This window comes from Mytilus trossulus, chromosome 8 (assembly GCF_036588685.1).
Source record: "Mytilus trossulus isolate FHL-02 chromosome 8, PNRI_Mtr1.1.1.hap1, whole genome shotgun sequence".
NCBI lineage: Eukaryota > Metazoa > Mollusca > Bivalvia > Mytilida > Mytilidae > Mytilus > Mytilus trossulus.
Window position 1 is genome coordinate 66,038,603 of NC_086380.1, and position 25,180 is coordinate 66,063,782.

The following is a 25,180-nucleotide window of genomic DNA, read 5'->3' on the forward strand; positions in this document are numbered from 1 at the left end:
CTCCGAACTATATACCCACTCTTTGATTGAAAGCAGGACTTGAGATGTCTCTATTTGGTCATTAAAGCACTTTAAACAAACACAGCAATATTTTTCAAATCTCAAGTTGTGTGATTATGAACAATGAATCAGTGATCGTTTGTAAAAATCCGCAAAAAAAATTTCGTTTTATTGAAACACCTCAATTCAAAATGGAAAAGGAGGTGATTATCGGAAAGATTTTTTTTATCATTCAAAATAAAATGATAAAGGGTTACATTTTGTAAATTATAACTAAAATGTGGAAAATCGTCCTGGCCTGGCAAGTTAAATCGCAAAAGATAAACACAATTTGTTCGTCTTCATTAAAAGTTGAGAAATATATGTGACAGTTTTGATATGTTTCTGATCTCTTTTGGTCAAGAACAGAACATAAGCACAAACAGTGGAAATCAGTTGTAATTGGCTTATTTAAAAAATTGGTACCACGCACAAAACAATAACTAACCTAGAAAAATAATAAACACAAAGCATCGGTGTAAGAGTACGCGAATTAATTGAAAGCTAGTGTAAAGTCAATTACAACTTATGAATATATCATAATCTTCTAAAGTAAAGTATCAATAAGTAACACCAAACATTAAAATGAACGTACTTGTACTATCATAATGTAGTCAGAAAAGAGTATTTTACAGATCGATTTAAAAAACATCCTTTAACCTCTTACCATTTTGGGGAAACATGTGACATCTTTGCCTGTCAGTGTCCACTATTAGGAAGTTTTTATAAGCATTGGATTCCTCTTTGTTAAGTTAGTGCAAGTCATTCATAATGCCCACACAGTGGTCTTCATGTCAGCCACTGCCTCACCTACCTGGGTCTGTTGCTGTGTTCACCATCTTGTTCGTCTTATATGCGCTCTTCAAGCTCCATCACAGCTATTAACCTGTTTGTCTGAGCTCTAACCACCTTGCCCACAAATCAAACTGCTTTATTTCTATGTAGATTTTTAAATATATGATTTTACTCGGACCTTCTACTGAATATAACCAAATAACCAAAGAATGTGTCAATGGGACACTGACTAGCATATATAACATTATAAAGGGTCAATACTCAAGAACGGCAACCCGAATTCGCGATCGCCCTTGAACTGTGTTTTATGGTAATTAGCATTGTGTTTTAAAAAAATTTGGTTGAAGCAAAATAAAATAAGGAAACGGAAACTAATATTGTTCGGACGTACGCATGTACCTACGGACGGACAGGGGTAACACTTAATGCACACTCCGAAGCGTCGGGGAATAAAACTTTCGGACGTTTTTATACTAAAAATGTGCATACCCAACCAATTCCCGATTATCCCGACGACCCATATACGATCCGGTAGATCTGGTCTGGTCGAGATCAGGCTGAGATCGTGGATAGCTTTTTTGGCCAAGTTAGTTTAGTAAATATCGCGTAAAGATCGAGAATTGGTCGGAATTATCGAAAAAGTATTCATTTTGTTGTCGGGATGGAGTCGTGATGGAGTCATTAAGGAGTCGTGAATGTTCGAGTCAAGGACGTGTACAGTCGGATGGCGGTCGAGTAGAAGTTGTTAACAGGCCCGATTAAGAATTTGGTTTAGCTTGTTCGTGGGAATTTGAACAATCGGGATCATCGAGTTGATCTGATCGGTAGTGTGAACCTAGCGTAACGTGTTTTACATTAAATAAGCTTTCTTTTTGTGAAAGGATTTTTAAATTTTTATTGGAGTAGTGTTTATTGAAACATTATTGATAAGTTATAGTCTTCTTTTTAATAAATCTACAAGGTTGCATAACCTGCATTTCCATATTTATATACGTTAAGATGTGTCATATCCAGATCTTCCCACTCTAAAAAGAAATGTTCATTTACGTTCCCAGCCCATCCCCCACCTTAAAAAAACAATAATACAACAAACACCAAATTAAAAACATATTTTTATGACGAACAAAACAAATGCATTGAAACTGTACATAAAAATAACACAACGTATATTGACGATGGTGTGTAAGTTCAAACAATACAACAGATATTGTAGTTAGAGTCTGGTCAAAATTACTATAAACATGATTAAATCGATAACATATATTTAAAACCAAATGCAACAAAGTTAGATATCTATTGACGATGGTGGTGTTTACGCCTAAGACATCAAGTTTTACAGTGGAGCCTTGTACGTATACAAGACAACAAGTTTTACAGTGGAAAATATTTATAATGGTTTAATTTTCATTTCAGTCTTTTTCAATTCATTATTTAGCTGCCATGTTTTCCAATGTACACTCCGATCCGACGTCGGAGTAAGGTAAACATGTCCAGTATAAAGTCCGTTGATGTTAGCACGTGAACAATCATTAAACCACCAGGCGCCACCCTTCAGAAATGAACAGTGAATATCACTTTTGTCGTTATCACGATCCCATGTACTAAACATCATACCACTAAGACTGTCCTTATCGACATCCACCATTGAATCACCTAAAATAGAATTAACAACTTCTTAATAAACGTCAATTGTTACAATAAACGGCACAAGAACATTTATCAAAATATAAACCTTATAAGGTGTTTTAAATTCAAATTCAAATATTTATGTCATATAAACTCTAAACATTAAGTTTGTGACAGTTTAAAAGAATGCAAACATACACAAAAGACATTTCAAAAACAAAATCATAGGAAAACATATTCATTAAACAAATAAAATTAACAATCTATTTATATATATATATATATATTTATAGAAATAAATCGAGAGGCTCAGTTATACTGCCTGTTTAAAAAAGTTCCCTACGCTTTCTACCTCTTTTGAGGTTTATAGGCAAATATCTGGCATATGTTTAACTACATTTCCAAAAAAAATAGTTTTATAACAGAAGTGAAATATATCAAGCAAGTGAAATCAAATGTATTGTGTGTCAAAAACTACAAATATTTTAATGCATGAGAACAAACAGCAAGAGACCTTGTAATATATTATGTGAGACTCATACAAAAAAAGAAATAATCATACACGCAAAGCAAATAAATTCATGGATAATAAATTTTCTTAAGCATAGAAAAAAGGAATTAATCCCGAATGGCTTATCTACAGATCTTAAGTTTTGCTTAATACAAACCACAATGCATCTGGTGGCAAATTCGTTAAGGTTTCGCATCCAAAAAAATTGGACACAGCTAATTAATAAGAATAAATAAATATATCTATATGTTTCGTTAAAAACTGAACACATATTAATTGTTTGCAAAACAAAAAACAAATACCCCGTCTTTAACACCAAGAATGAAAATACAGACCTGCATATTGTAACAAAAAAATAATACAGTCTGCCAAAAGTGATTACCACCTATTTTTATTGCATCGAATTCTTTCAACTTTAAAAAATCAATTATTCTTCGAAAAAGAGAAAACATTCATGAAGCAATTTTGCTAAAATATACCATAAACAAACCACTAATTTAATTCTGGACACTTATAAAGGTTCTATGCATGTAGGTTTTTCGTTCATTGAAATAGTGTCAATTACACAAATCAGAAACAGAATTTCAGTTTTACTGTGCTTTACTTTTTTTACAACAATTAATCTCTCAATATCATCAACTTTTTAACAAATACTCTTTGGTATGTTTGTCAAATTTAATGTCAATATTTGAGTCAATAGCATTAATACGAAACTCTCTTCCGGTACAGTTCCATATCACAGCGTCTCAGACTCTGTTCAAGCCTTCTGAAATTTGGTTAAATAAATCTATTCCATTCATCAACAATTGCCACTCTAAAATTCTTTAGATTTTGTAAAGATAGATCTCTAATTTGAGATTTCTGCTATTGGCATCCCAAATGTTCAATAGGGTTAATGTATGGAGACACGGAAGGCCGAAAAATAGTGTCAATTGCTTTTTCCTCTTTGTCGTATATGTACACGGGCATTGACCATGTTGACGCAAGAGGATGATTATCAAGATGAAGGACTACATTGCTACTAAGAACCAAATTCCTGTATGTCTGTCCGTTTATGTTACCCTGCAGAATATGCATACCCAGCTCAGCACCGAATGCAATCGTTGGGCAAATGTTGTTTTGGACATAGGCCGTTTTATTTTCACGCCACATTTGTATTATGGCTTCAACTGGTTGGAACAGAAACCGTATCTCAACTGACCAAAATCTTTTTTTTTTAACAGCTTCTCATGTTCAAGCATCGACAGTCATTATCCCATTGACACCATGCCTGTCTGTTAGCACATGTCTCTTGACAATACCACGTGCTCTTCGGATACCTCTTTAAAGTCGACGGACCAATGTTCGAATACTAACACGCCCACCTGCAGGTCAGTGGTATAAAAGCGGCGGGACAGGGATTAGTGGGTTGGTTTTAGCATGAAAAATTAGGCGTGTGTCATCGCGACGGGTAGTTAAACGCGGTCTTCTGGACTTTGGTCTATCATTTATAGTTCCTGTGTCAACATGACGTTGTAAAAGTCTGACAATGACAGTTTGATTATTATTACAATGGTAATCAATGCTCCTAGTTCTCATACCGGCATTTGACATGCCAATTGCTTGCCAACGTACAGCCACAAATCACTTACACCTTGCCATATTACATTCTTATTTGATAAAGGCAAAATGTCACCGGTACAGGTGAGAGTAGGAAGATGATTTACAGGTACAAAAACAGTGTATTTCTAAACGTACAGATGCCCTTTAAAACAGTTGCTTGACTGGTTTATCTGAGTTCAATCTTTTCAGTCTTAATGCATTTTCTTAGTGCATGTTTAAGGCAATTCATAACACCAAACATTTATATATTTTTCGCAATAGTTAAAAACATATTGCTAGTAGAATTTCGGTGGTGCTTAACTTTTGGCGGACTGTATATATTTTGATTGAGATCCTAGCATAAGAAGATGGTTCTCATTAACAAATGAAAAGACACATTTGTTTTCATTTCTGTGTCACCTGCAACCTGCAATTAATTTTGATTAGCACATAAAACATCAATATCATTTTGGTATAAATATAATTTTCAACAAAAAAATGAAATGATTTGATAATAAAGGTCTAATTTTTTTATTTTCCTCCACATTTCACCTACTACAGATTTGATATTTGGAATTTTGAAAAGCACATTACAGGTGTACTATCATTCGTTGAATATTTAGTTTCGTGTTTCACCGGTTCCCCTCGAAATCCACGAAAATTGGTATCTAACGACTAATAATGAATCCCCAGTATTAGGAAAGCTGAAATCTTTTCTTTTTGAACCCGGTTGCAACGTTCCGAGATATATCACAAAAAAAGACCAAAAACAGAGTCACTAAAACTATGTAAGGTCGACTTTACTTCAGAGAGTTAGAGCCTGAGTTTCTTAATATATCTTTTCAATTTATGAATGGGAGATTTTAAATAAGTTGATGTTATAAATCATGTCAGTACCGAACCAATGACCTCTGAGCTGATAATACCTTCGGGGATTAACATACTGTGTACTGGGGATTCATTAATTTTCGTGGGTACCAATATCGTGAATTGAGGAATAGTTGCATGTTCGTTTTTTTCGATATTTGATTTCTTGGTTTTGGCGAAGTTTGCATACAAGCCTATTGAAAAGTTGTTATTCGTTGATCCTTTAAATTCGTAATTCACCTGTACTCACAAAAGTCGTGGAAATTGGTATCCAACGAATAAGAATGAATCAACAGTATTTTATTTGAATAAAACGACAAGATACCATGTTAGTTGATGTCAGCTAGCTATATATTCCCGAAGTTTGCAATCTGGATATAGAGCTCTTGATTTCAGGAAAGGATACATTTTCTTATGACACATATGTGAATATTGTCATGGATAGAATGACTATGAATCTTTTTTTTTCTTTTTTTGTTTTACCTGAAACGATATTTAATTATAACATGTACCTGCATTCCCACTGTATTGGCCTAAACAAAGTGTGTAGTTGGTTTCCTCGCTGTCAATATAGAAATCAGAGTACTCAGCAAAGGCCTGAAAGCCTTTAAAATCTTCCAAATCAATTCGTACTTTGTATGATCTTCCGGACTGTCTTACAATAGCATGTATATTGTCGTTTCCTTAAACAAATAGAATATAAATTATATAAATGTATTTTATAACCTTAATTCTCTCCGCGCCAGAAGTCGCATAAGGCCTCAATAAATGTAATTTATAAACTGATAATAAAGTGTCAAGTTCTTAACCTCGTCGAAAATTTGTCTAGTGTACCCAACTTAAAAACGTTTTGATTCTTTCAATATAGTGCATCATTTAGTCTCTTGTCAAAAATACCACACCATGCAAACATTTTGTTCACACGAGTACCGTCATTACCTAACACAGGGACAATTTGAATCAACATGAAGTAATCAGGGTTTCCCCTGGGTCAATTATTTTTTTCGCCACCTCTTTCGCCAAAACAATATTTTTTTCGCCAAGTTACACAAATATATTTTTCTTTTACAATTTTTCTTTTTTTTCCCAGCCCCCTCCCTAAATAAGAAGTGGTTTTTACAACAAAACAAAACATCTTTTCATTTGAAATTGATCACTAGTGCAAGGTGTAGTCATTACATTGAAGGGTTACTCTCATGCCAACCTATTGAATAGATTTCTTCATAACGACAGTTTTCTTTTCTACTTCTAGACCATCGTAAATAAGTAAAACTATATGTTTGAAACACGTCTGTCTCTGAAACGACTTTAAAGTACCCACTCAAATCAATGATCTATGTGAAAGTTAAATGACAAATTTTTTATCAGGGACCTTCCTTGCTTTTGAACATTTTTCGTCATAACAACAATTTTCTTTTCTGGACTATCATTAAAAGGAGGAGAGGAAGCGTAAAAAAATTGCTTCTAACACGTGCGTCGCAACGTGGTTAATAAATCCCTTTTGTGATATGTGACAGAAGCCATTTAACCATATCATACAATCAACACCTTTATTAATTAGTCCTTTGATGTCGATAGCTGACCATAGCTACAAATGCAATAATCTGATTATTGATTTTCTGTCAAAATCTTAACGAGGTCAAGGTGAATTCCGAGTCGAATAAGTCAGAGAAACCAAAAAAAAGGTAAATAAACAAGATGGCTGAAAATAAATCGTTATATATATTTCTTTCGCCAAATTCTTTCGCCAATGACGAATTTAAATCGCCACAATTATTATTTTTTCGCAAATTGCGAAAATGGCGACCGCCAGCGGAAACCCTGAGTAATGCATATGTAGAAAGAACAGTAATTTAAATTTTTTCTTTGGCATCTAAAAAACTGATACAGACATTTTAGTTTCGGTGAGATCAGAAAAAATGTTAGTTTATTTTCCAGTGTAATTTTTTCTATTATTATCATCTTCTTATCAATTGTTATTAGTGTTATAGTACCATGAATAAGAAATAAAAGGCATACATGCAATATATACCTGTTCACCATAAGCCGAGACCGATACCGAAACCAAAACGGAAACCGAAACCAAAAATATTAGTGAGGTAAATGGTAAAATATCAAACTAACTCAACCATTTCACTTCATTATATATTTGGTATTTGAATACACTAGATTGAATATCACGTCAATTACAAATTTACATTAATATATTAAAAACGCAAAGTTAAATTTATTTAAGTTGTGCACAGTGCATTAATCATCAAGCTAGTTTTGTCGAAGGGAAATAATTGTACATGGTTCTAGAATACATGTAATATCGTTCCGACTATATAAAAATTATATAAAATTATAAAGATAACTGTTAATTTTCAAATGAAGCAAAACGAGTAACTACAAAGGCAAACATTTGTAATTCAGTATAATTGTGTCATTACGTTTACATGTAATTTGTATCATAAGAGGAAGATCCAAAAAGCTTGTGTGCTTTTTGCATAACTACTTTCAACAATGTTTTCTCTCTCTTTCTTTCTTTTTTTTGTTTTTTTCTTTTAACATCTTCATCTTCATCCTCCATTTTCTTTCCTTTTCATTTTTATGTCAACTCTCTTAAAATGAATCGTTCAAAACCAAGGCAGTGTTTTAAAGTGGACATCTTCATATAAACTATTCATACATAAATCAAAATGGAAACAGGAAGGAAAATAAGATACATTAAATCTGGTTTTCTATGCAATAACAATAACACCATAAATTACAGATTGATGAATTCTTGACGATGCCATATATCTATATGAACATCATGTTGCAACACCATTTACTATAAGGCAGCTACCAAATCAAAATGCAATGGTCCACGATCAACACAAATTTGTCAATGAAAAAACATGTGCAAGAAGAGTGTATTTATAAAATTCCATAAGACGAACGAAAATTTATAAAATGATAGGTTTTCTTTAAAGACATAGTCGGAACGGTATTGTACCTACTGTAAAACTGTGCGCAGCTCTTTCTCTACGACGAAACCTTATTTATGATTAAAATATATCAAAGATAAAGAGTATCAACATCTTGAATTGTATATTATTTGCATTAGTATATTTAATTATGGTTGAATTTAACTAATATAAAAAAGGAGATTTGGTATGATTGCCAATGAGACAACTATCCACAAAAAACCAAAATGACACGAACATTAACAAACTATAGGTCATCGTACGGCCTTCAACAATAAGCAAAGCCCATACCGCATAGTCAGCTACAAAAGGCCCCGATAAGCTTTTTTGATAGAGTCAAGTTAATTTATTATTTCAAGTGATACTCCAACTAATGTATTGAAATTTCAAACAATATTATTGCGTAAAAGGGTTGAGCAAATTAACATTATAAACATTTCTAATTTACTTCACTACTGCTTTTGGTATCGGTTTCGGTTTCGGTATCAGCTTATGGTGAACATGTCTAATATTAAAAAACATACCAAGCCAATACTCCGAATAGACGTATCCAAATCCCTCTTTAAAACTCCTCCAATTCATCATAAATTCAATTTCTCCATTCAATCTTCTCTGTAATACCTTAGAGCAATCATTGTTTCATTATTAACTTATATTAAATAACATAATGACAATGTTGATACGAAACAAGTTTGTTAGGTTGCATGGTAGTATTTACGGAATTTAGGTTTCTCTTTTGTTTATCCTTCTTAGGTCATAGGCTGGTCCTCTTTCTTGCAACATACAGGTATCACATATACCTTTGTCATCAATCTACATATTTTCCCAGCTGAGGGAAGGATCATGGGTAGAAAAATGATTTTACATACCAGTGAAGATGATTTTTTCTTTCTTTACTTTGTATTAACTACATGATAAAATATCTAAAGGAACTAGTAGTCTAAGGTTTAGAAAGATAGCAGAAAGAGTAAACATTCATCAAAACCGTTTTACTTCATGTTTGAATATCATAATTAAAACACATGATTAGCTGTGTATGTAGATTTTTTTTGGTAAATGGTGATATTTAAAAAAAACAATAAATATCGTTAACCCTCTGTCTCATGAAATACTACCGTGCCACCTATAGTGTACAATAGTGACCTTTGTCGATAATACAGACAACAAATCGAATGAAAAAAAAAACAATTCTCCGAGGTAGGTATTACCAATGTTATTTCAATTGATCGGGCGGAGCTTACGTTTTAATTTGCAAAAGGACAGTCTATTCAAAAATGTGTGTGATGAGGATGATTGCCGTTATAAATATAATTACTTCTTTCTTTTTACCGATCATTGTCATCAAACAGATATACAAAATAATTGAGTGTACGATATGGGACGAATAAAATAGTGGTATAGCATTTATAGCATTTATATTTGCAGAAGTAGGATATATAAAAAGTATCATCTATAATACCTAGTTCTTATTATTCTGTTTGAAACTGTTCTGATTGTGAGATTTATTTTCAGCGACATTTATAAAAAAATATATAAATAAAAAATTCAATATTTAGACCCTTTTTCCCACTTCCTTATATATGATCAATTCTATTTGCAACTACTCCCCGTGCACTATGCCCCAGCACCATGCATATAAAAGAAATAAACGCACTTGGAATGAGTAAGTATTTCAAAATGTTGTTTAAAAAGGACAAATGCATATTGTGCAACTGATGCAGTCATAGTTTGCTTTATATTTACAAATTCCAAAATGTGACAAACTTTCGATGTTTCTTTGATTTGCACGAAAATCAACGGCCTTGTCTCAATGTTTATTTTGTGAATACACGTAGTGTTTATATATTTAAACCGGATCTATAACCATACCTGGACAATTTTTTAATGAGTTCATCCCAAAGCACATGTCTATAGATGGACTTGTCTTTGATGACCGAACTGGTTAAACTCCGCCCAGTCGAGTGAATTAAATCAAGTAATAGGAATCTAACTATGCATGAAGGAAATAATTGTGTGGTGATTTATACTCCGCATTTGTAGACAATACCAATGATTTTTTTATATTTCAATATCATAGAATTGTTATTATTTTTATTTTAAAATTGAAGTGTTAGCCCTATGTAATCCTTTATAAATTATGTGATCATTTGTTAAGGAGGAAAAATAAAGACAATCACGAGAAGGAAAAAAATCTTAAAACCAAAAATGTAAATAAAACCAAAAAAGAAACATATTCTTTGTATTTTCCTGGATACTCAGAAGTATTTCACAGGGATAAGTATACGTTATTGACAATAAAGTAAAATTGTAACAAGCAATCTGAAGAATAAAGAATATTTATTTGTTGTTGAAAAAAAAGAAAAAAAAGAGGAGTAACATACTGTCCAACCTCCGCCATCTGTGGTCATGTCGCAATAAACATTCATTTCCGGTCCATTTTCAGGTTGTATTTTATAGATACCGTCATAGTGTCCAGTTGGAATATCGCTGCAATCTCTTAAAATGGGAGACGAAACTGGAAAAAAAATATTTTTTTTTATGGTAAATGTTCATGAATGCTGAACTCAATTTCATGTCATTCAGAAGTCTACAGATTTAAAACAAAGCTGCTAAGTAGATTACTCACGGGAATATATTAGAACTTAAGATAATCGAAAAAAAATCTTTATTTACTGTGATTTTTTTTCGGCTGAGTTTTAATTTGCATGGTTGCAGGTTGATGCAAGCAATGAAAGAGACAGGTATCCCGTCTTGAGTTCCTTTCTTTAGCTTGTTTTACCTTGATTTGCACATTCAAACTGAGGTTTGTCTATAGAGTGTCTTGTTGAAAAAATTATAACACAATGTTGACTGCTGCATGCCAACTTTTAAAATCTGTTTGCAACTGATGTCAAAATAATGATATTCAAAACTACAAGCACACAAATGGGATGTTCAGCTAGCTATAAAACAAAGTTTTATCCAATAATTTCTACACAAGAAAATTCTAGTACAGGAATATGGCAGATGTTTTCCATTGGTTTTAGGAGCTTTTGACTTTGTCATATGTTAAAGACTTTCCGTGGAGTTCAGCATGCTTGTTATTATGATTTTTAAAGAAATTTGAACATCGCTTCACCACTTTATTGTTTGATATTTCCCTTTGTATTTTTTTTGTGTATCATGTAAAAAAGATGATGTGGTATGATTTTCAATTAGACTACCCTCCACAAGAGGCCAACCGACACAGAAATTAAAAACTATTGGTCACCGTACTGCCTTTAACAATGAACAAAGCTCATAGTCAGTTTTTAAAGGCCCCGAAATGACAAATGTAGGACAATGTAAATCTAACGGCCAAATTTATGTATAAAAATGAACTAAAAATATATGTAATACATCAACAAACGATAACCACTGAATTAAAGGCTCATGACTTGGGACAGGCACACAAATACAGAATGTGGCGTTATTAAACAGGTTAGCGGGATCCAAACCCTCACCTTACCTGGGACAGTAGTGTAACAGTACAACACTATGAAAATCGGTCGAAAAGGCTTAACTTATTGGATAAATACAAATAAAAATACATCTAACAAAATCACAAAGTAGATGTGGCCGTGTACCTGTATATATAGTTCTGACAGTACTCACAGTTACTGATAGCTACTTCAAAGCCACAAAAAACTTATACAAAATAAAACATGCATCTAAGATTAAATATGTCTTGTCTGTTTTTTTCTCATTTGTTCAGAGATTTATATGTTAAGACGAACAAATTTAATGCAAGAGTATGATGTGCAAAGAATAAAATAAATCGCGCTTTTTGAGCTTTCGTCTGAAGAACTACTCATCAAATGGGTGTGGCCTTAACAAGGTGCTGTTAAACGAACTAACTAATTGCAAATAACAATTGAATAGGTAATTTCCCTGGTCATTCAGTGACACAATCAATTGATGTAGGTCGAGAAATTGGTCATTAAAGAAAAGTCCGAAGCTATTTTCTGGACTTTTCTTAATCAGGAACGTTCAAAGCTTAACATTCCAAAGATGTATAAGTACCGAAACCGTTGAAGTGCTATATGTCAAAAATACCTAAAATAAATAACCAAATTCATCTAAAGCCAATTTTGACTGAGGGAGTTGAAACCTTAGTTTCTAAACAATTTCAAAATTTATAAACGGAAAATTTTAGTAAAGTTTGTTAAATCATGTCAGTACCGAAATACTGACTACTGAGCTGATGTTACCCTCGGGGACTTACAGTCCACCAGCAGAGGCATCGACCTAGTGATGTAAATAATTGAAACAAACACGTTTAATAATTTCTCGCAATAAATATATTTTAAGATAAATAAAACGAAAAAAAACCTAGATATTTTTAATTCATAGAACGCACATTCCAATCTTTAATGTTAATAACTAGTTTTTCATTTACAGAAAAGGGAAAAAAACTATACATTTATCTGTCAAAATATTAAAAGAACAAACTCATCTTAAAACTAAAAATCAACATTCACACACAACTAAATACTAAGCAAAATGACCACGCCAAACACCACGTGATCCTTTCTTCCCCAGAAGGGTAAACAGATCCTGCTCTGAATGTGACACAATAAATCAATAACATACCTGTTCTTATTTTAGTCAAGACATTGCTTCCAAGTGTTGATTCCATTTCAGAAATACATTCTAAATTTAGTAAGCATATATTTAAATTATTATCAAAACTTGAAGCACAGCAAGGATCAAAATTAGCACATAAATATGCACATTCTATTTTAGACGAAACATTATTCGTTCTAATAAGATCATCAACGAAACTAAACTGCTTGTCTTTTTGTTCATAAAAACGTAAAATGTTCACATTCTTGGAAACTTCATTATGGTATCCCCTACAATGACCAAGGCAAATCCATATCACCATTGCACAATGAATACTTTGAATGTTTCGTCTGTTTCTAAACACAATATTGATCATTGCAAATATTTGAATTTTGATAAAAAAAAAATTGCATTAAAGTGTATGCGTTTTAATAGAACTCATGTGAATATTGAGTTCAGAAGTTATAACGTAAAACGGAATTGTAAAACAAATTGATCACGAATCGTTAAAACCAATCAAAACGTCCGATAAACCTCGTGTTTTGTCACAGATTGCAACACACCAAAAAAATAAATAAAAACCAAACGAATGATTGCGTCAATATTCCAATCAATAAATGATTCATTTGTATCTGTGGTTTTATTTTTTGCATTTGGTATAAACATTTAATGGTAATATTAGAGGTCATGTGAACACACCTTCAATATTCCAGGAAAAATATGCCTATTTTCGTTTATATTAATGTTCTCAAAAGTATCTGTTATCAACATCTTAAGAAGCACAGTCATCCTATTAAATATTTAACAGTTCAACCTTTAGAAGTAGTAAATAAGCAGCCTGATGAATCTCATTCTAAGTTTGTACGATCACGAAAAATAAATGAATTAAATTGGATTAAAAAATTACAGACAGTCTACCCTCTCGGTCTTAATGATAATATCATGGGAACTGGCAATATATCAAGAACCGATTCTGTTAACATTTTGGATATAGTTTCTAAAACTGTTCGTAAAAATCGTTCTCTTGGACGCAGAAAAAATCGCATTCAAAGAAAATTTGGGACCAACCATACAAATATTTCGGACCTTATTTCTATTTCAAAAAACAACGGCAGACATTATCTGTTAACCAAGCTTTGTTCTTTACCTATAAATAAACTAAATAAAATTTTAGAGGATTGCAACACAATTTCATATTACAGTCCTAAGAATGAAATTGTCCAAATTATAATGGCATATTGTTATTCTAAACTGTTTCCAAAAATTGATCGCCCTGAAGATCATAAAAAACATTTTATTAAAATAAAGTATGTCAATAAAGGTTTTGATTTTGTAAATATTGCCGGTATTTTTAACGACCATTCTGTTAAAGTCCAAATTCCTGGATATTTTGATAATACTGAACTCCCTCTCATTTGTTATATTTACGAGAAATCTACCCGAAAATATGTGTTTAATTATAGCCAATCGTGTAAAGATGTAAATATCACTAAAAATACACCTATGTTGTGTAATTGCAGTAATTCAGAGTACACCTATGACCCAATTTCCCATGTTATAACAGGAGACCTTAACATCGTTCGCGACCGAGAGTTAAAATCATTCCTCAGTAAAGGACCTAAATATCGTCCCCCGTCAACTATTAACTGGAATGAATGTCGTAATATCATCAACGACTCACTCCGTGCCTACTGTTTGAAATGGGTTAAACGGGAAAAAGCTGACAAAAAATCTTTGGACTCTTTTTTTTAATTCAGTAATGAAGATAGTTGATATTCAAATACAACATTTTAAAGAACATTTTACTCTAAACAAAAAATATAAAAACCCTATTTCGCGTATCAAAAATAAACTAACAGAACTAGCCAAGAAATTTGTTTTTGTCCCGGCTGATAAAGCTGCTTATAATATCATTATTGTTTGACGTAAATTTTATATAGAGGTTCTGCAAAAGGAAATCACGAATTCACCAACATTCCAACTGACTTCATTTTTCAGAAAACGACATCTGTAACAAACATAAACTGTTAGCTACTTCTTTACAAGCAGAACCGAACACAATGAAAGTCCCAACTATATACTGGCTTCCGAAGCTGCACAAAAAACCTTACAAATATAGATTTATTTCATCTTATAGCCACTGTTCAACTACTAAATTGTCTGTTTTACTTACTAGTACACTTGGTACAATAAAAAACCTGATAATAAATTGTTCAAATAAGGCCTTTGAAAATAGTGGAATTAATTACTTTTGGAGTGTCAAAACTCGTTGGAAGTACTTGATAAATTGCATGCATATATTGGTGATTTTGAATCTGTTCAAAGTTTTGATTTTTCTACCCTATATACCACTTTGCCTCATATTCTTATTAAGAAAAAAATCACATCCCTAATTAACTGGGCATTTAAAGAGTCGGAATGCGAGTACATATGTTCGAACTCTTTTAGATAATTTTTTAGTAGCAATAAACAAAAGAACTATGTCAGTTGGACATGCTTTGATACTATTTATGAATTTTTACTTGATAACATTTTTGTTCGCTTTGGAGATTCCGTATATCGTCAAGTTATTGGAATTCCAATGGGGACTAACTGTGCACCACTTATTGCGGACCTGTTTTTGTATTGTTATGAGTTACAATTTATGACTATAATTAGCAAAGACCCATCAAAACAGCATTTGATACAAACATTTAACAATACTTTTAGATATTTGGATGATATATAGTCTCTCAATAATGACGACTTCAGTATGTATACTAGAGAAATTTATCATGTAGAACTTACTTTGAATAAAACTAATGATAACAATGACCACTGCCCTTTTCGGGAAGCTTAGTACAAAAATTTATGATAAAAGAGATGATTTTTCATTTCCTATTGTTAATTATTCATTTTTAGATGGTGACGTTCCCTTGTCAACATCTTATGGTGTTTATATATCTCAACTTGTACGATTCGCTCGTGTATGTAACAACGTATTAGATTTTAGCGAGAGAAATGTATGTATTACTGAAAAATTATTACACCAGGGTTTTCGATATCACAAACTAGTCAAAACATTTACTAAATTTTATCACTGGTATAAGGAAATAATTCGTAAATATAACTCAACATGCAGACATATTATACGTTCAGGTATTTCACATCCAAAATTTTATGGAAATATTCTTTATAAAGCACACAAATATCAGTATTCTCCCCAAAAACTAACAAAACCTTTAAATAGACTTATTAAAAGGGGATATAGTTACAATACTGTTGTCAGGTCATTAAAGATTGCATATTTTGGCTTTAACATCGATTCACTGATAGGGTCTTTGCATCGGAACTAAACACATTTATTTCTAAAAAACAGCTGTTGGCATGACACGGGTTATGTTCTGCTCATATTTTATGATAGTATGATACTAAACCCCTAACGGGAGGGATTGTACCTGATATTCATAAGATGAAGACATAATCTTTCAATCAGTTTAATTGAGGTCTTGAGCTGGCATGTCAGTTGTTATTTATGTATTATTGTCATTTTATTTATTTTCTTTTGTTACATCTTTTGACATCGGACTCGGACTTCTCCTGAACTGAATTTTAATGTGTTTTGTTATTCTTTTTCTTTTCTACATTGGCTAGAGGTATAGGGGAGGGTTGAGATCTCATAAACATGTTTAACCCCGCCGCAGGTTTGCGCCGGTCCCAAGTCAGGAGCCTCTGGCCTATGTTAATCTTGTATGATTTTAAATTTTAGTTTCTTGTGTATAATTCGGAGTTTAGTATGACGTCCATTATCACTGTACTATTATGCATATTTAAGGGGCCAGCTGAAGGACACCTACGGGTGAGGGAATTCTCGCTACATTGAAGACCCATTGGTTGCCTTCGGCTGTTGTTTGCTCTATGGTTGGGTGGTTGTCGCTTTGACATATTCACCATTTCCTTTCTCTATTTTATAGTCCACTATAGTCTCACCAACACGTTCCTCTCAACCCTTTATTAAACATGTTTATCAATAAATAAGAATATACATACATGAAAAGGTCTAGAACTTCTTTTTTTGTATGGTTAAATTATGGTTATTTTTACAAATGTTTTTGCTATGACGTTGTACTATTTACTTTCGAACAATAAGGTGTATATCCATAGTTATCTTTCGCCTCTCGTAAACCTATCAGCCAGTGCACTTTTTTGTAGAAACAAAATTTTCATACTGATTTGTATAATGTTTTAAATAGAAAAAATCTGAATGAAACAAAAAGAAATTTGCCTAGAAAATATTATCGTATTCATATGACACAACTGGTTTTTTTCGTAAGATTTTATTTTTAGCACATGTGTACTCTCTTGAGGTTAAATGTAAACATTTAATTATTTTTTTTTTAAAACTAATCATTGATACCAGACAAACAATTTTGTACACACCGCTTGCGTTTTATCATAAATGTGATTTACTGAATTAGACTATTTACCCTTATTTGTGACATGTTTACCTATTGTGTCTGTTTGTTTTGTTCACACATTGTTGTCAATATAATGGTATTTGATGCGACTGTCATACAAGTGCGAGGTTTCGCTAGCTTTAAAACCAGGTTAAATCTACCATTTACTACATAATATAAGAAAATGCCTATACCAAGTCAGGAAATGACAGTTGTTATCCATTCGTTTGATGTGTTGGAAATTTTGATTTGTCCATTTGATTTGGGACTTTCCTTTTTGGATTTTCCTCATCTATATATATAGTTATCAAAAATATCAGGATTATAATTCAGTACGCCAGACGCGCGTTTCGTCTACATAAGACTCACCAGTGACGCTCATATCAAAATATGTAGCCAAACAAGTACAAAGTTGAAGAGCATTGAGGATACAAAATTCCAAAAAGTTGTGCCAAATACGGCTAAGGTAATCTATGCCTGGAATAAAAAAAAAATCCTTAGTTTTTTGAAAAATCCAAAGTTTTGTAAGCAGGAAATTTATAAAAATGACCACATTATTGATATTCATGTCAACACCGAAGTGTTAACTACTGGGCTGGTGATACCCTCGGGGACTAAACGTCCACCAACAGTGGCATCGACCCAATGGTGTAAATATTTACAAGAATGGTCATTTGATACAACTTATCTAAAATGTTTAAGTTTGACACAATTAAAAAAATGAAATGATGTTTTAGGAATGTAGATTAATTCGCTTAATGTCTTAAATCACTTTTCAAGTATTAATGAATTCGTCCTATAGTGACAAAGTTTACCGTTATTACAGTACTGATAGCGCAACCACTTCGTTTTGAGACATACATTTTAATATCAAATCAATAAGTACAATAAAAAGTCGATGACATAAACAATATTAGCATCATTTCTTAATCCAATAGATTACCAAGGACTCTATACAGTAGATTATTTTTTTAAGAACAAAAACAGAAGAAAATGTTATATATCGTTATGGCAGATATCATGAGAAGTCTTGATAAGGGACTTTTATCATGAAAGAGTTTGTGATATTTTTTGTTGCTTTCAATTGATTTTACAAAAATCAAACACGTATACTGTTAAAAAATTCTTAATTTCATAAGTTCAATTTATCTACGTTTTTGTTTTTAAGAAAAAAGACATTTGATACATCTTATCTCACTAGTTGAAAAAAGAAAACTGTTTTGAGAAACATCGATAAATTCATTTGATTTTGTATCCCCTTTTCAATAATTTATGCATTCTGCTTATTTTGAAATACCATTCGAAAAAGCAGTTTTTTAAAGGTTATATTACATTGATAAGATGCTTAAGTACAAACGAAAAAGTGTGTCCCAAAAAGATTTTATACAGACTGAAGGACAAGTACCCAGAGTTTTAGTATAATTGAACATTAGACATTGAAATATTTTTTCCTATGTGAAAGATTTGCAATGTTTCTGTTAAGTTGAAAGCATTGACAGAGAACATTGGCGGGATAAAAATGTGTTCTTACCAAACTGAATTGCGCATAGAAACTGTTCTGGTGTGTGAAAATTGACTGGGTATTCATATAATCATCCCATGTCTGTTCATAATTTCCAAGTGCACCAAGTTTAACGTGTCACATTTACTTTCACAATAAAACCGGAATTATGTAAATTTGTCTGTGCTCAAGTTAAGATATTATGTTTGGTTGACATGTCATCATTAAAATTATTACTGTAATGACTAACAAGCTACAACCTGGCTCTCCTAAAAAACATTATAGATATATTTAAAAAACCCACACGTTATCTTTTTTGTGATAATTTGTTATCACGATACTCAAGTCTAGCGAGTTTTTCAAAGTTAACAAAAACAGAAATGTATGAAGTCATAAAATTTGACTAGGAAAACAACGATGAACAGCAATTAATGATTCGTCAACCTCGAGGATGTATCTAAGGCAAATCTCGTCTCGGGATATTTTAATAAGTCTGTTTCATATCAACAAATATTTCGATCTGAGACAATTAATATGTAAAATAAATACTCTATTAATTTAAAAATAACATTATTATTCTATTTGTATTAAATACAAAACAAAATTCTGAATTAATCCATACAAATTGACTTTTGAATTCTTAAAAGTAAATAAATCAAATGGTCGTCGATGGTTTCTGGACAGATGTTTTTGTGGATTGTAGTTTGATATATATTGTCTTTTTATATTTGTTACGATTTTATCTGTTCTGTTTCCATGTGACTTAGATTAAACTCACTGTTAAAATGAAACTTAAAACATTAAGCTGAAAATATGACATTATGATATTACATAGGTTCCCATGCCCTGTACAATGTTTCAGTTTTGTTTAATCTGATTTTCTCTATGCAATATTTACAATAGGACTTTGTATATACTCATGCAAATGAAACTCTTTTTTTCCAATTTTGCTTATTATCGATATAAGATAATTTATTAAATAATAACTCAATATTGGTCATATTTGTTGATTTTATGAAAATATTCACCTTTGATACACCTTTGATGTTTGTATTATAACAAAAGTTTTGCCAAAATATTTAAGCAATCCAATACGAGAAAGAAAACGAAATTTACATACAACTATCACATTTCTTTTTACACATATTACAATTATCTCTATTGCGAGAACTTCATAAATATTCAGTTTTATCAACTTGGAATTTTACAAAAACATCTGCTTTTTATTATAAAGTTTGACAAAGAACATGAACATGAAGGAGTTTTATTTTTGCAAGTCTGAGATAGTACTATTGGCGTAGAATTATCCTCTTTGTTACTTTTTAATTATTGAGTCTTTTAAACTTTGTTTGTGCTGACATGAATTATCATTGATTTGTTTATATTTATAAATTACCGGTCTACAAAATTTTTATTTTTTGAAAAACTAAGGCTTTTCTACCTCAAGCATAGATTACCTTAGCTGTATTTGGCAAAACTTTAAGTAATTTTGGTCCTCAATGCTCTTCAACTTCGTACTTTAATTGGCCTTTTAAACTTTTTTGGATTCGAACGTCACTGATGAGTCTTTTGAAGACGAATCGCGCGTCTGGCGTATATAAAAAATTTAGTCCTGGTATCTATGATGAGTTTATTTATATATATATATAATCAAAAACCGTCTGTCATTCAACACAGCTAAGACTAATGATATACAATACAATATCCTCAAGAAATTGACTCAACGTTTGTAATCAATTATGCTAGTACTACAGCACTGCCTACTGAGGTTTTCAAGACTGGAAACTTCGTTTGCCTTGGATTTTTATTTTGGTCTCTGTAAATTAAAACAAAAACCACTTTGGGCGTACCAAATTTTCCCTATCAACTATTGGTCAATATCACATATACTTCCCTGTCGAGAGTATCATTCGCACTATTAGACGAGCGCCAAAACAAGGATTCGGAGGTTTTTAATGCACCTACCTAACACACGGCTTTATGATATATCATTTGAAAGGTCTTTTATCGTACATTCAGAATTGCCTGGTCGTCAAACTGGGAAATGGTCACATTTTTAAAAAAACGGCAAAAAGGGGGAAAAAATATAAGTCATAATTTGACGATATTGTTCGAAAAATGCAGCTTAAGAACAAATTCATCTGCAATATAATATGAAATATATCATTTGACAAACTATAGTCTATCTAATTTTTGTTTCTGTAATAAAAAAAAATAAAAAAAGTGTTTAAAATGAAAAAATCTCGTATTTTTGTGAAAATCATAATTTTTACGGATATTGACGCAAAACTCTCGGTAATATTTAATTTTGCATCTAAACACACGAAAACTCTATTGGTTTTGTATTAGTAACATATATAACTAGTGGTTTGTTTTTTAAGTTCTAATGTCTCGCCTAGCTTGTTTTTTATACCGACAAAATATTGATAAATAAAGGCAACAGTAGTATACCGCTGTTCAAATCTCATAAATCCATGGACAAAAAACAAAATCGGGGCAACAAACCAAAACTGAGGGAAACGCATTAAATATAAGAGGAGAACAACGACACAACACCGAAACGCAACAGCACACAGAAACGGACCAAGCAACAGACAAAACACCACAAGAATAACAAATATAACATCAAAACCGAATACATGAATATGGGATAGACAAGTACCGTGCCACGTCTTATCTCAAAAATAAGAGAAAACAGAAACGACTCAACGTTAAAATGCAACACACACACAGAAACGAACAATATTATAACAATGGCCATCTTCCTGACTTGGTACAGGACACTTTTAAAGGGGAATAAAAGTGGTGGGTTGAAACCTGGTTTTAAGGCATGCCAAACCTCGCACTTTAACGGCACAGTTAAATATAACATTGAAATGAAAACAAAATATTACAGGACTACAATACAAATAAAAAGCAGAACATATTAGACAAAGAAAAGCATGATTAATAGATAACAAAAAGCATCAGGTTTAAAATTCAATACGCCAAAAACGCGTCTAGTCCACACGAGACTCACCAGTGACGAAAAAAATACAAAATTGTACAGCACTGAAAATCAAAAGTTGTAAAGGTTTTGCCAAATACGGCATTGTTTGTATGCCCAGGATAAGAACATTCATATTATATACAATTCACACTATTGCAAACAGTAAATTTTAACAAATGAATATGAAAGAGATATACATAATGAAACTGAAGTAAAAACTAATTACAGAAAACTAAACCCGAATACATAACGCCCAGATATATAAGATCGAAAATGAAAAAAGTACAAAGTTGTACAGCACTGAAGATCAAAAGTTGAAAAGGTTTTGCTAAATACGGCATTGTATTATGCCCGGGATAAGAACACTATTATGTAGAACGATTCATGCTATTGCAAACAGTAAATTTTAACAAATGAATGTGAAAGATATATTCATAATGAAACTAAAGTATTAACTTATTACAGAAAACTAAACCCGAATACATGATTTCAAGTTCAATACAGCATAGACACACCAGAATCAGTCCAGGCGTTAACGCAATTAAAACTATATTAAAACATATCTTAAAACTGCTTTAAAGCGCATATTTACCATGTTTACAGCACAGTTAAAAATAAATGTTATTTTGGTCTCCTGTTAGTTCGACAGTTATAAATACAATATGATTTAATTGTCTTAAGCTTGTCAACCACGTCAAGGCCGAAGATCACTAGCAAGGTGTTGTTTTTTTTGTTGTTTTTCCTTTTGTTTAGATCACTTGCAAGGTGTTGTTTCTTTTTGGGTTTTTTCTTAACTACCACTGTCATCGCATACGGAACTCAAGTACACAACCATTTGGTAGAGTTATTACAAAACACAAAATTAATAATAATATACATATTTATATTGAATAACAGTGAAGCAACTTAAACTTTATGTTGCCCCATTGCTCAAATGCTCTTTCGCTATTAGTCAAAGGTATCGTTTTCATCTTCATCATCGTCATTCGTTTGATCTTTTTAGAGGTTGATGTTCTCTTTAGAATAAATATTTTGGCAAGTATCACTGCCCTGACATGGACAAAGCTCCGTGCAAGACATTTGCTGCTCTCGGCAAATACATTTCTTGCTACGTATTTATTCCCTCTTGCAAGAACATACTAAATCTTGCAGGAAATCGGACGTCATCATGCCTAAAAAGTAGAATGGATCTGGGCCATGTGAACTCTTTTCCATCCGCATTCATAAGGAGACAAAGGATTTTGATGATCGAGATGTGAGGACATCCAAATTATCGTTTGTTGAAATGACCGCAAAATATGTTCTTTGAAAGCAGGTTCACTTGAGTCTTTGCATGTTACAAGTTTAACACGTAACTTAGTTAAGTCAACATGTGATGAAGCGAATGTTTCTTTTAAGTCATACAAGCTTGAAATAAGCTCTATAACTGCTGACAACGATGTGGAAAAAGCAATCTTGTCAAAGTTTTTGAGATTTGTAAACTTACTCGGAGATTTTCTTATCAACCTGAAAACAGTCTTTTTGCCAATCCCAATTATAGCAGAAGAGGTATCATAACCAGTTCAAGCATGAACTACAGGGAGAATGTTAGCTTGTTAAGGTGAAAAAGATTTACTTAACTCATGGATTCGTATGTACCTTTCTACAGTCCCTAATACAATTAGCTGACCCCGTCAAAAACCACATTTGTTCAGTCGACACAAGAATCTTGAAATAATGAACACAGAGCACAAGAACATCTGTATCGGAATACTTGACTATGATTGGTCGCCTTATATTCAACTGCTAAAAGATTTTATCAGAGTATATAAACATGAAGCAAGATTCTTGTGTCTGTGTCTTCGTACGAACAGGACAGATCTGGAGATCGATTACATGCTCTCATTGAGTGTTGTTGCTCTATTCTGGATTGGAAAATGCGCCGTCAAGAACTAAACATTTGTTTTCATCCCGTAACATATCAAACAAATTGCTGCTCAGATAATCTCAAAGGAAAGTTATCAGAGCTTGCTTGTTTTTTGTTGCTTGATAGACATTTATTCCAGTCTGGAACAGTTCGGCCTTCAGCGATATGAAACTTTTTCGTTGTTGTTGCCGATCGTCTATGTCGCTCTGCTGATTTCATGGAATGTTCAGTACTAGTGTCATAGCGATCAAAGACATCAACAACCTTGTCTGTAAATCGGAAGCATGATTGTTAAAGATGGACGAAAGATACCAAAAGGGACAGTCAAACTCATAAATCAAAAAAAAACTGACAACGCCATGGCTAAAAAAGAGTGCCTGCATAATGTAAGATTTGGCCAAGTCTCCAATTGTGGACATCCTTTTAACATCAAATGACTGAAATCATGCCATTTCTTATTGGTACGGTAGCACTGGAGGAATGTTAGTGACTGATCTTACCTTAATTTTCAAATTCATGGGAAGAGCAGACTTATTTGTTTTCCTCATAATTACATCGTCAAAAAATTATGCAGTGGGAATGGGACAAATTAGAAAATGTTAGATAGGACGAAACAGTTTCAACAGATACGTCATCTCTACATTTAGTTAGAGATAGTGTACGGGTAAACACAAGCTCGGGAATCAAATGACATTTACAACTTGCCCAGATTTGCATTTTAGTTGAACTTTGGGGTTCATATCCTCAAATGTCTTCAGTCCTGATCTTTGTCTGTTGATAGTGATGACTCAACAAATATCTTCCTTTTTGACGTTTTTGTTTTTCAAGTTTCAACTGATTTTAACAGTGAATCTTCAATGTCGTGACTTGCATGGAGACCAGTCCAGTTGAAATGTTCATATGCTGACGGGAGAGATTATCAACGTCAAATGGATTTGTCATATTTTCTTTTATATAAACGGTTAGATCGTCTAAATATGTTTTATCCCTTTTCGTTGAAGCTGGGTTTGCTTCATCGTGACATTGGTTACCAACAAGGACAAGACACGCACGTGCTCTCATTGCCGATGTTATCTGACTAAGCACATGCTTTGTAAGATTCCATCTTATCAATGAAGCCTTCCTTTTTGTTAAATCAACAATGCCTCTAACAACCTTAACACATCATCATGTCTTTGCCTTACGCTAACAGCATTCATTAAGGTTGTGAAACCTCTATTAGTTGTCTTGCGTGATATTTTGACATATTATACAGCATTGCTAATTTTGGACATGCGGCAGCGCTTCATTGGGAGGGGCGCACATTTCACAGGACTTGGACACTCATCAATGATGAGTAATTATGATAATATTCAAGAATATACTATTATACAAAATGCAGTCCGCTGCTTACA

The 25,180-nt window shown here is 32.4% G+C and overlaps 1 protein-coding gene across 1 annotated transcript; it reads right to left on the minus strand.

Moving 5' to 3' along the window:
* Positions 1-2,221: 2,221 nt before the first annotated feature.
* On the minus strand, positions 2,222-13,027 carry LOC134727875 (ficolin-2-like). Its single transcript, XM_063592270.1, has 5 exons — positions 12,982-13,027; positions 10,752-10,885; positions 8,895-8,991; positions 5,932-6,102; positions 2,222-2,487 (listed from the first exon to the last, which is right to left on the minus strand). Exons 1-5 carry the CDS (start codon positions 13,025-13,027, stop codon positions 2,222-2,224), a joined length of 714 nt encoding a protein of 237 aa, XP_063448340.1.
* Between the last annotated feature and the right edge of the window lie 12,153 nt (positions 13,028-25,180).

What these genes read in the sequence shown, in the direction of transcription:
- LOC134727875 (XM_063592270.1), bottom strand. Translation starts at nt 13,027, where the DNA reads ATGGAATCAACACTTGGAAGCAATGTCTTGACTAAAATAAGAACAG. An exon ending in CTTGACTAAAATAAGAACAG is followed by an intron (nt 10,886 to 12,981) that starts GTATGTTATTGA and finishes TTTTTTTTCCAG; the next exon opens with TTTCGTCTCCCATTTTAAGA. An exon ending in CAGATGGCGGAGGTTGGACA is followed by an intron (nt 8,992 to 10,751) that starts GTATGTTACTCC and finishes GATTGCTCTAAG; the next exon opens with GTATTACAGAGAAGATTGAA.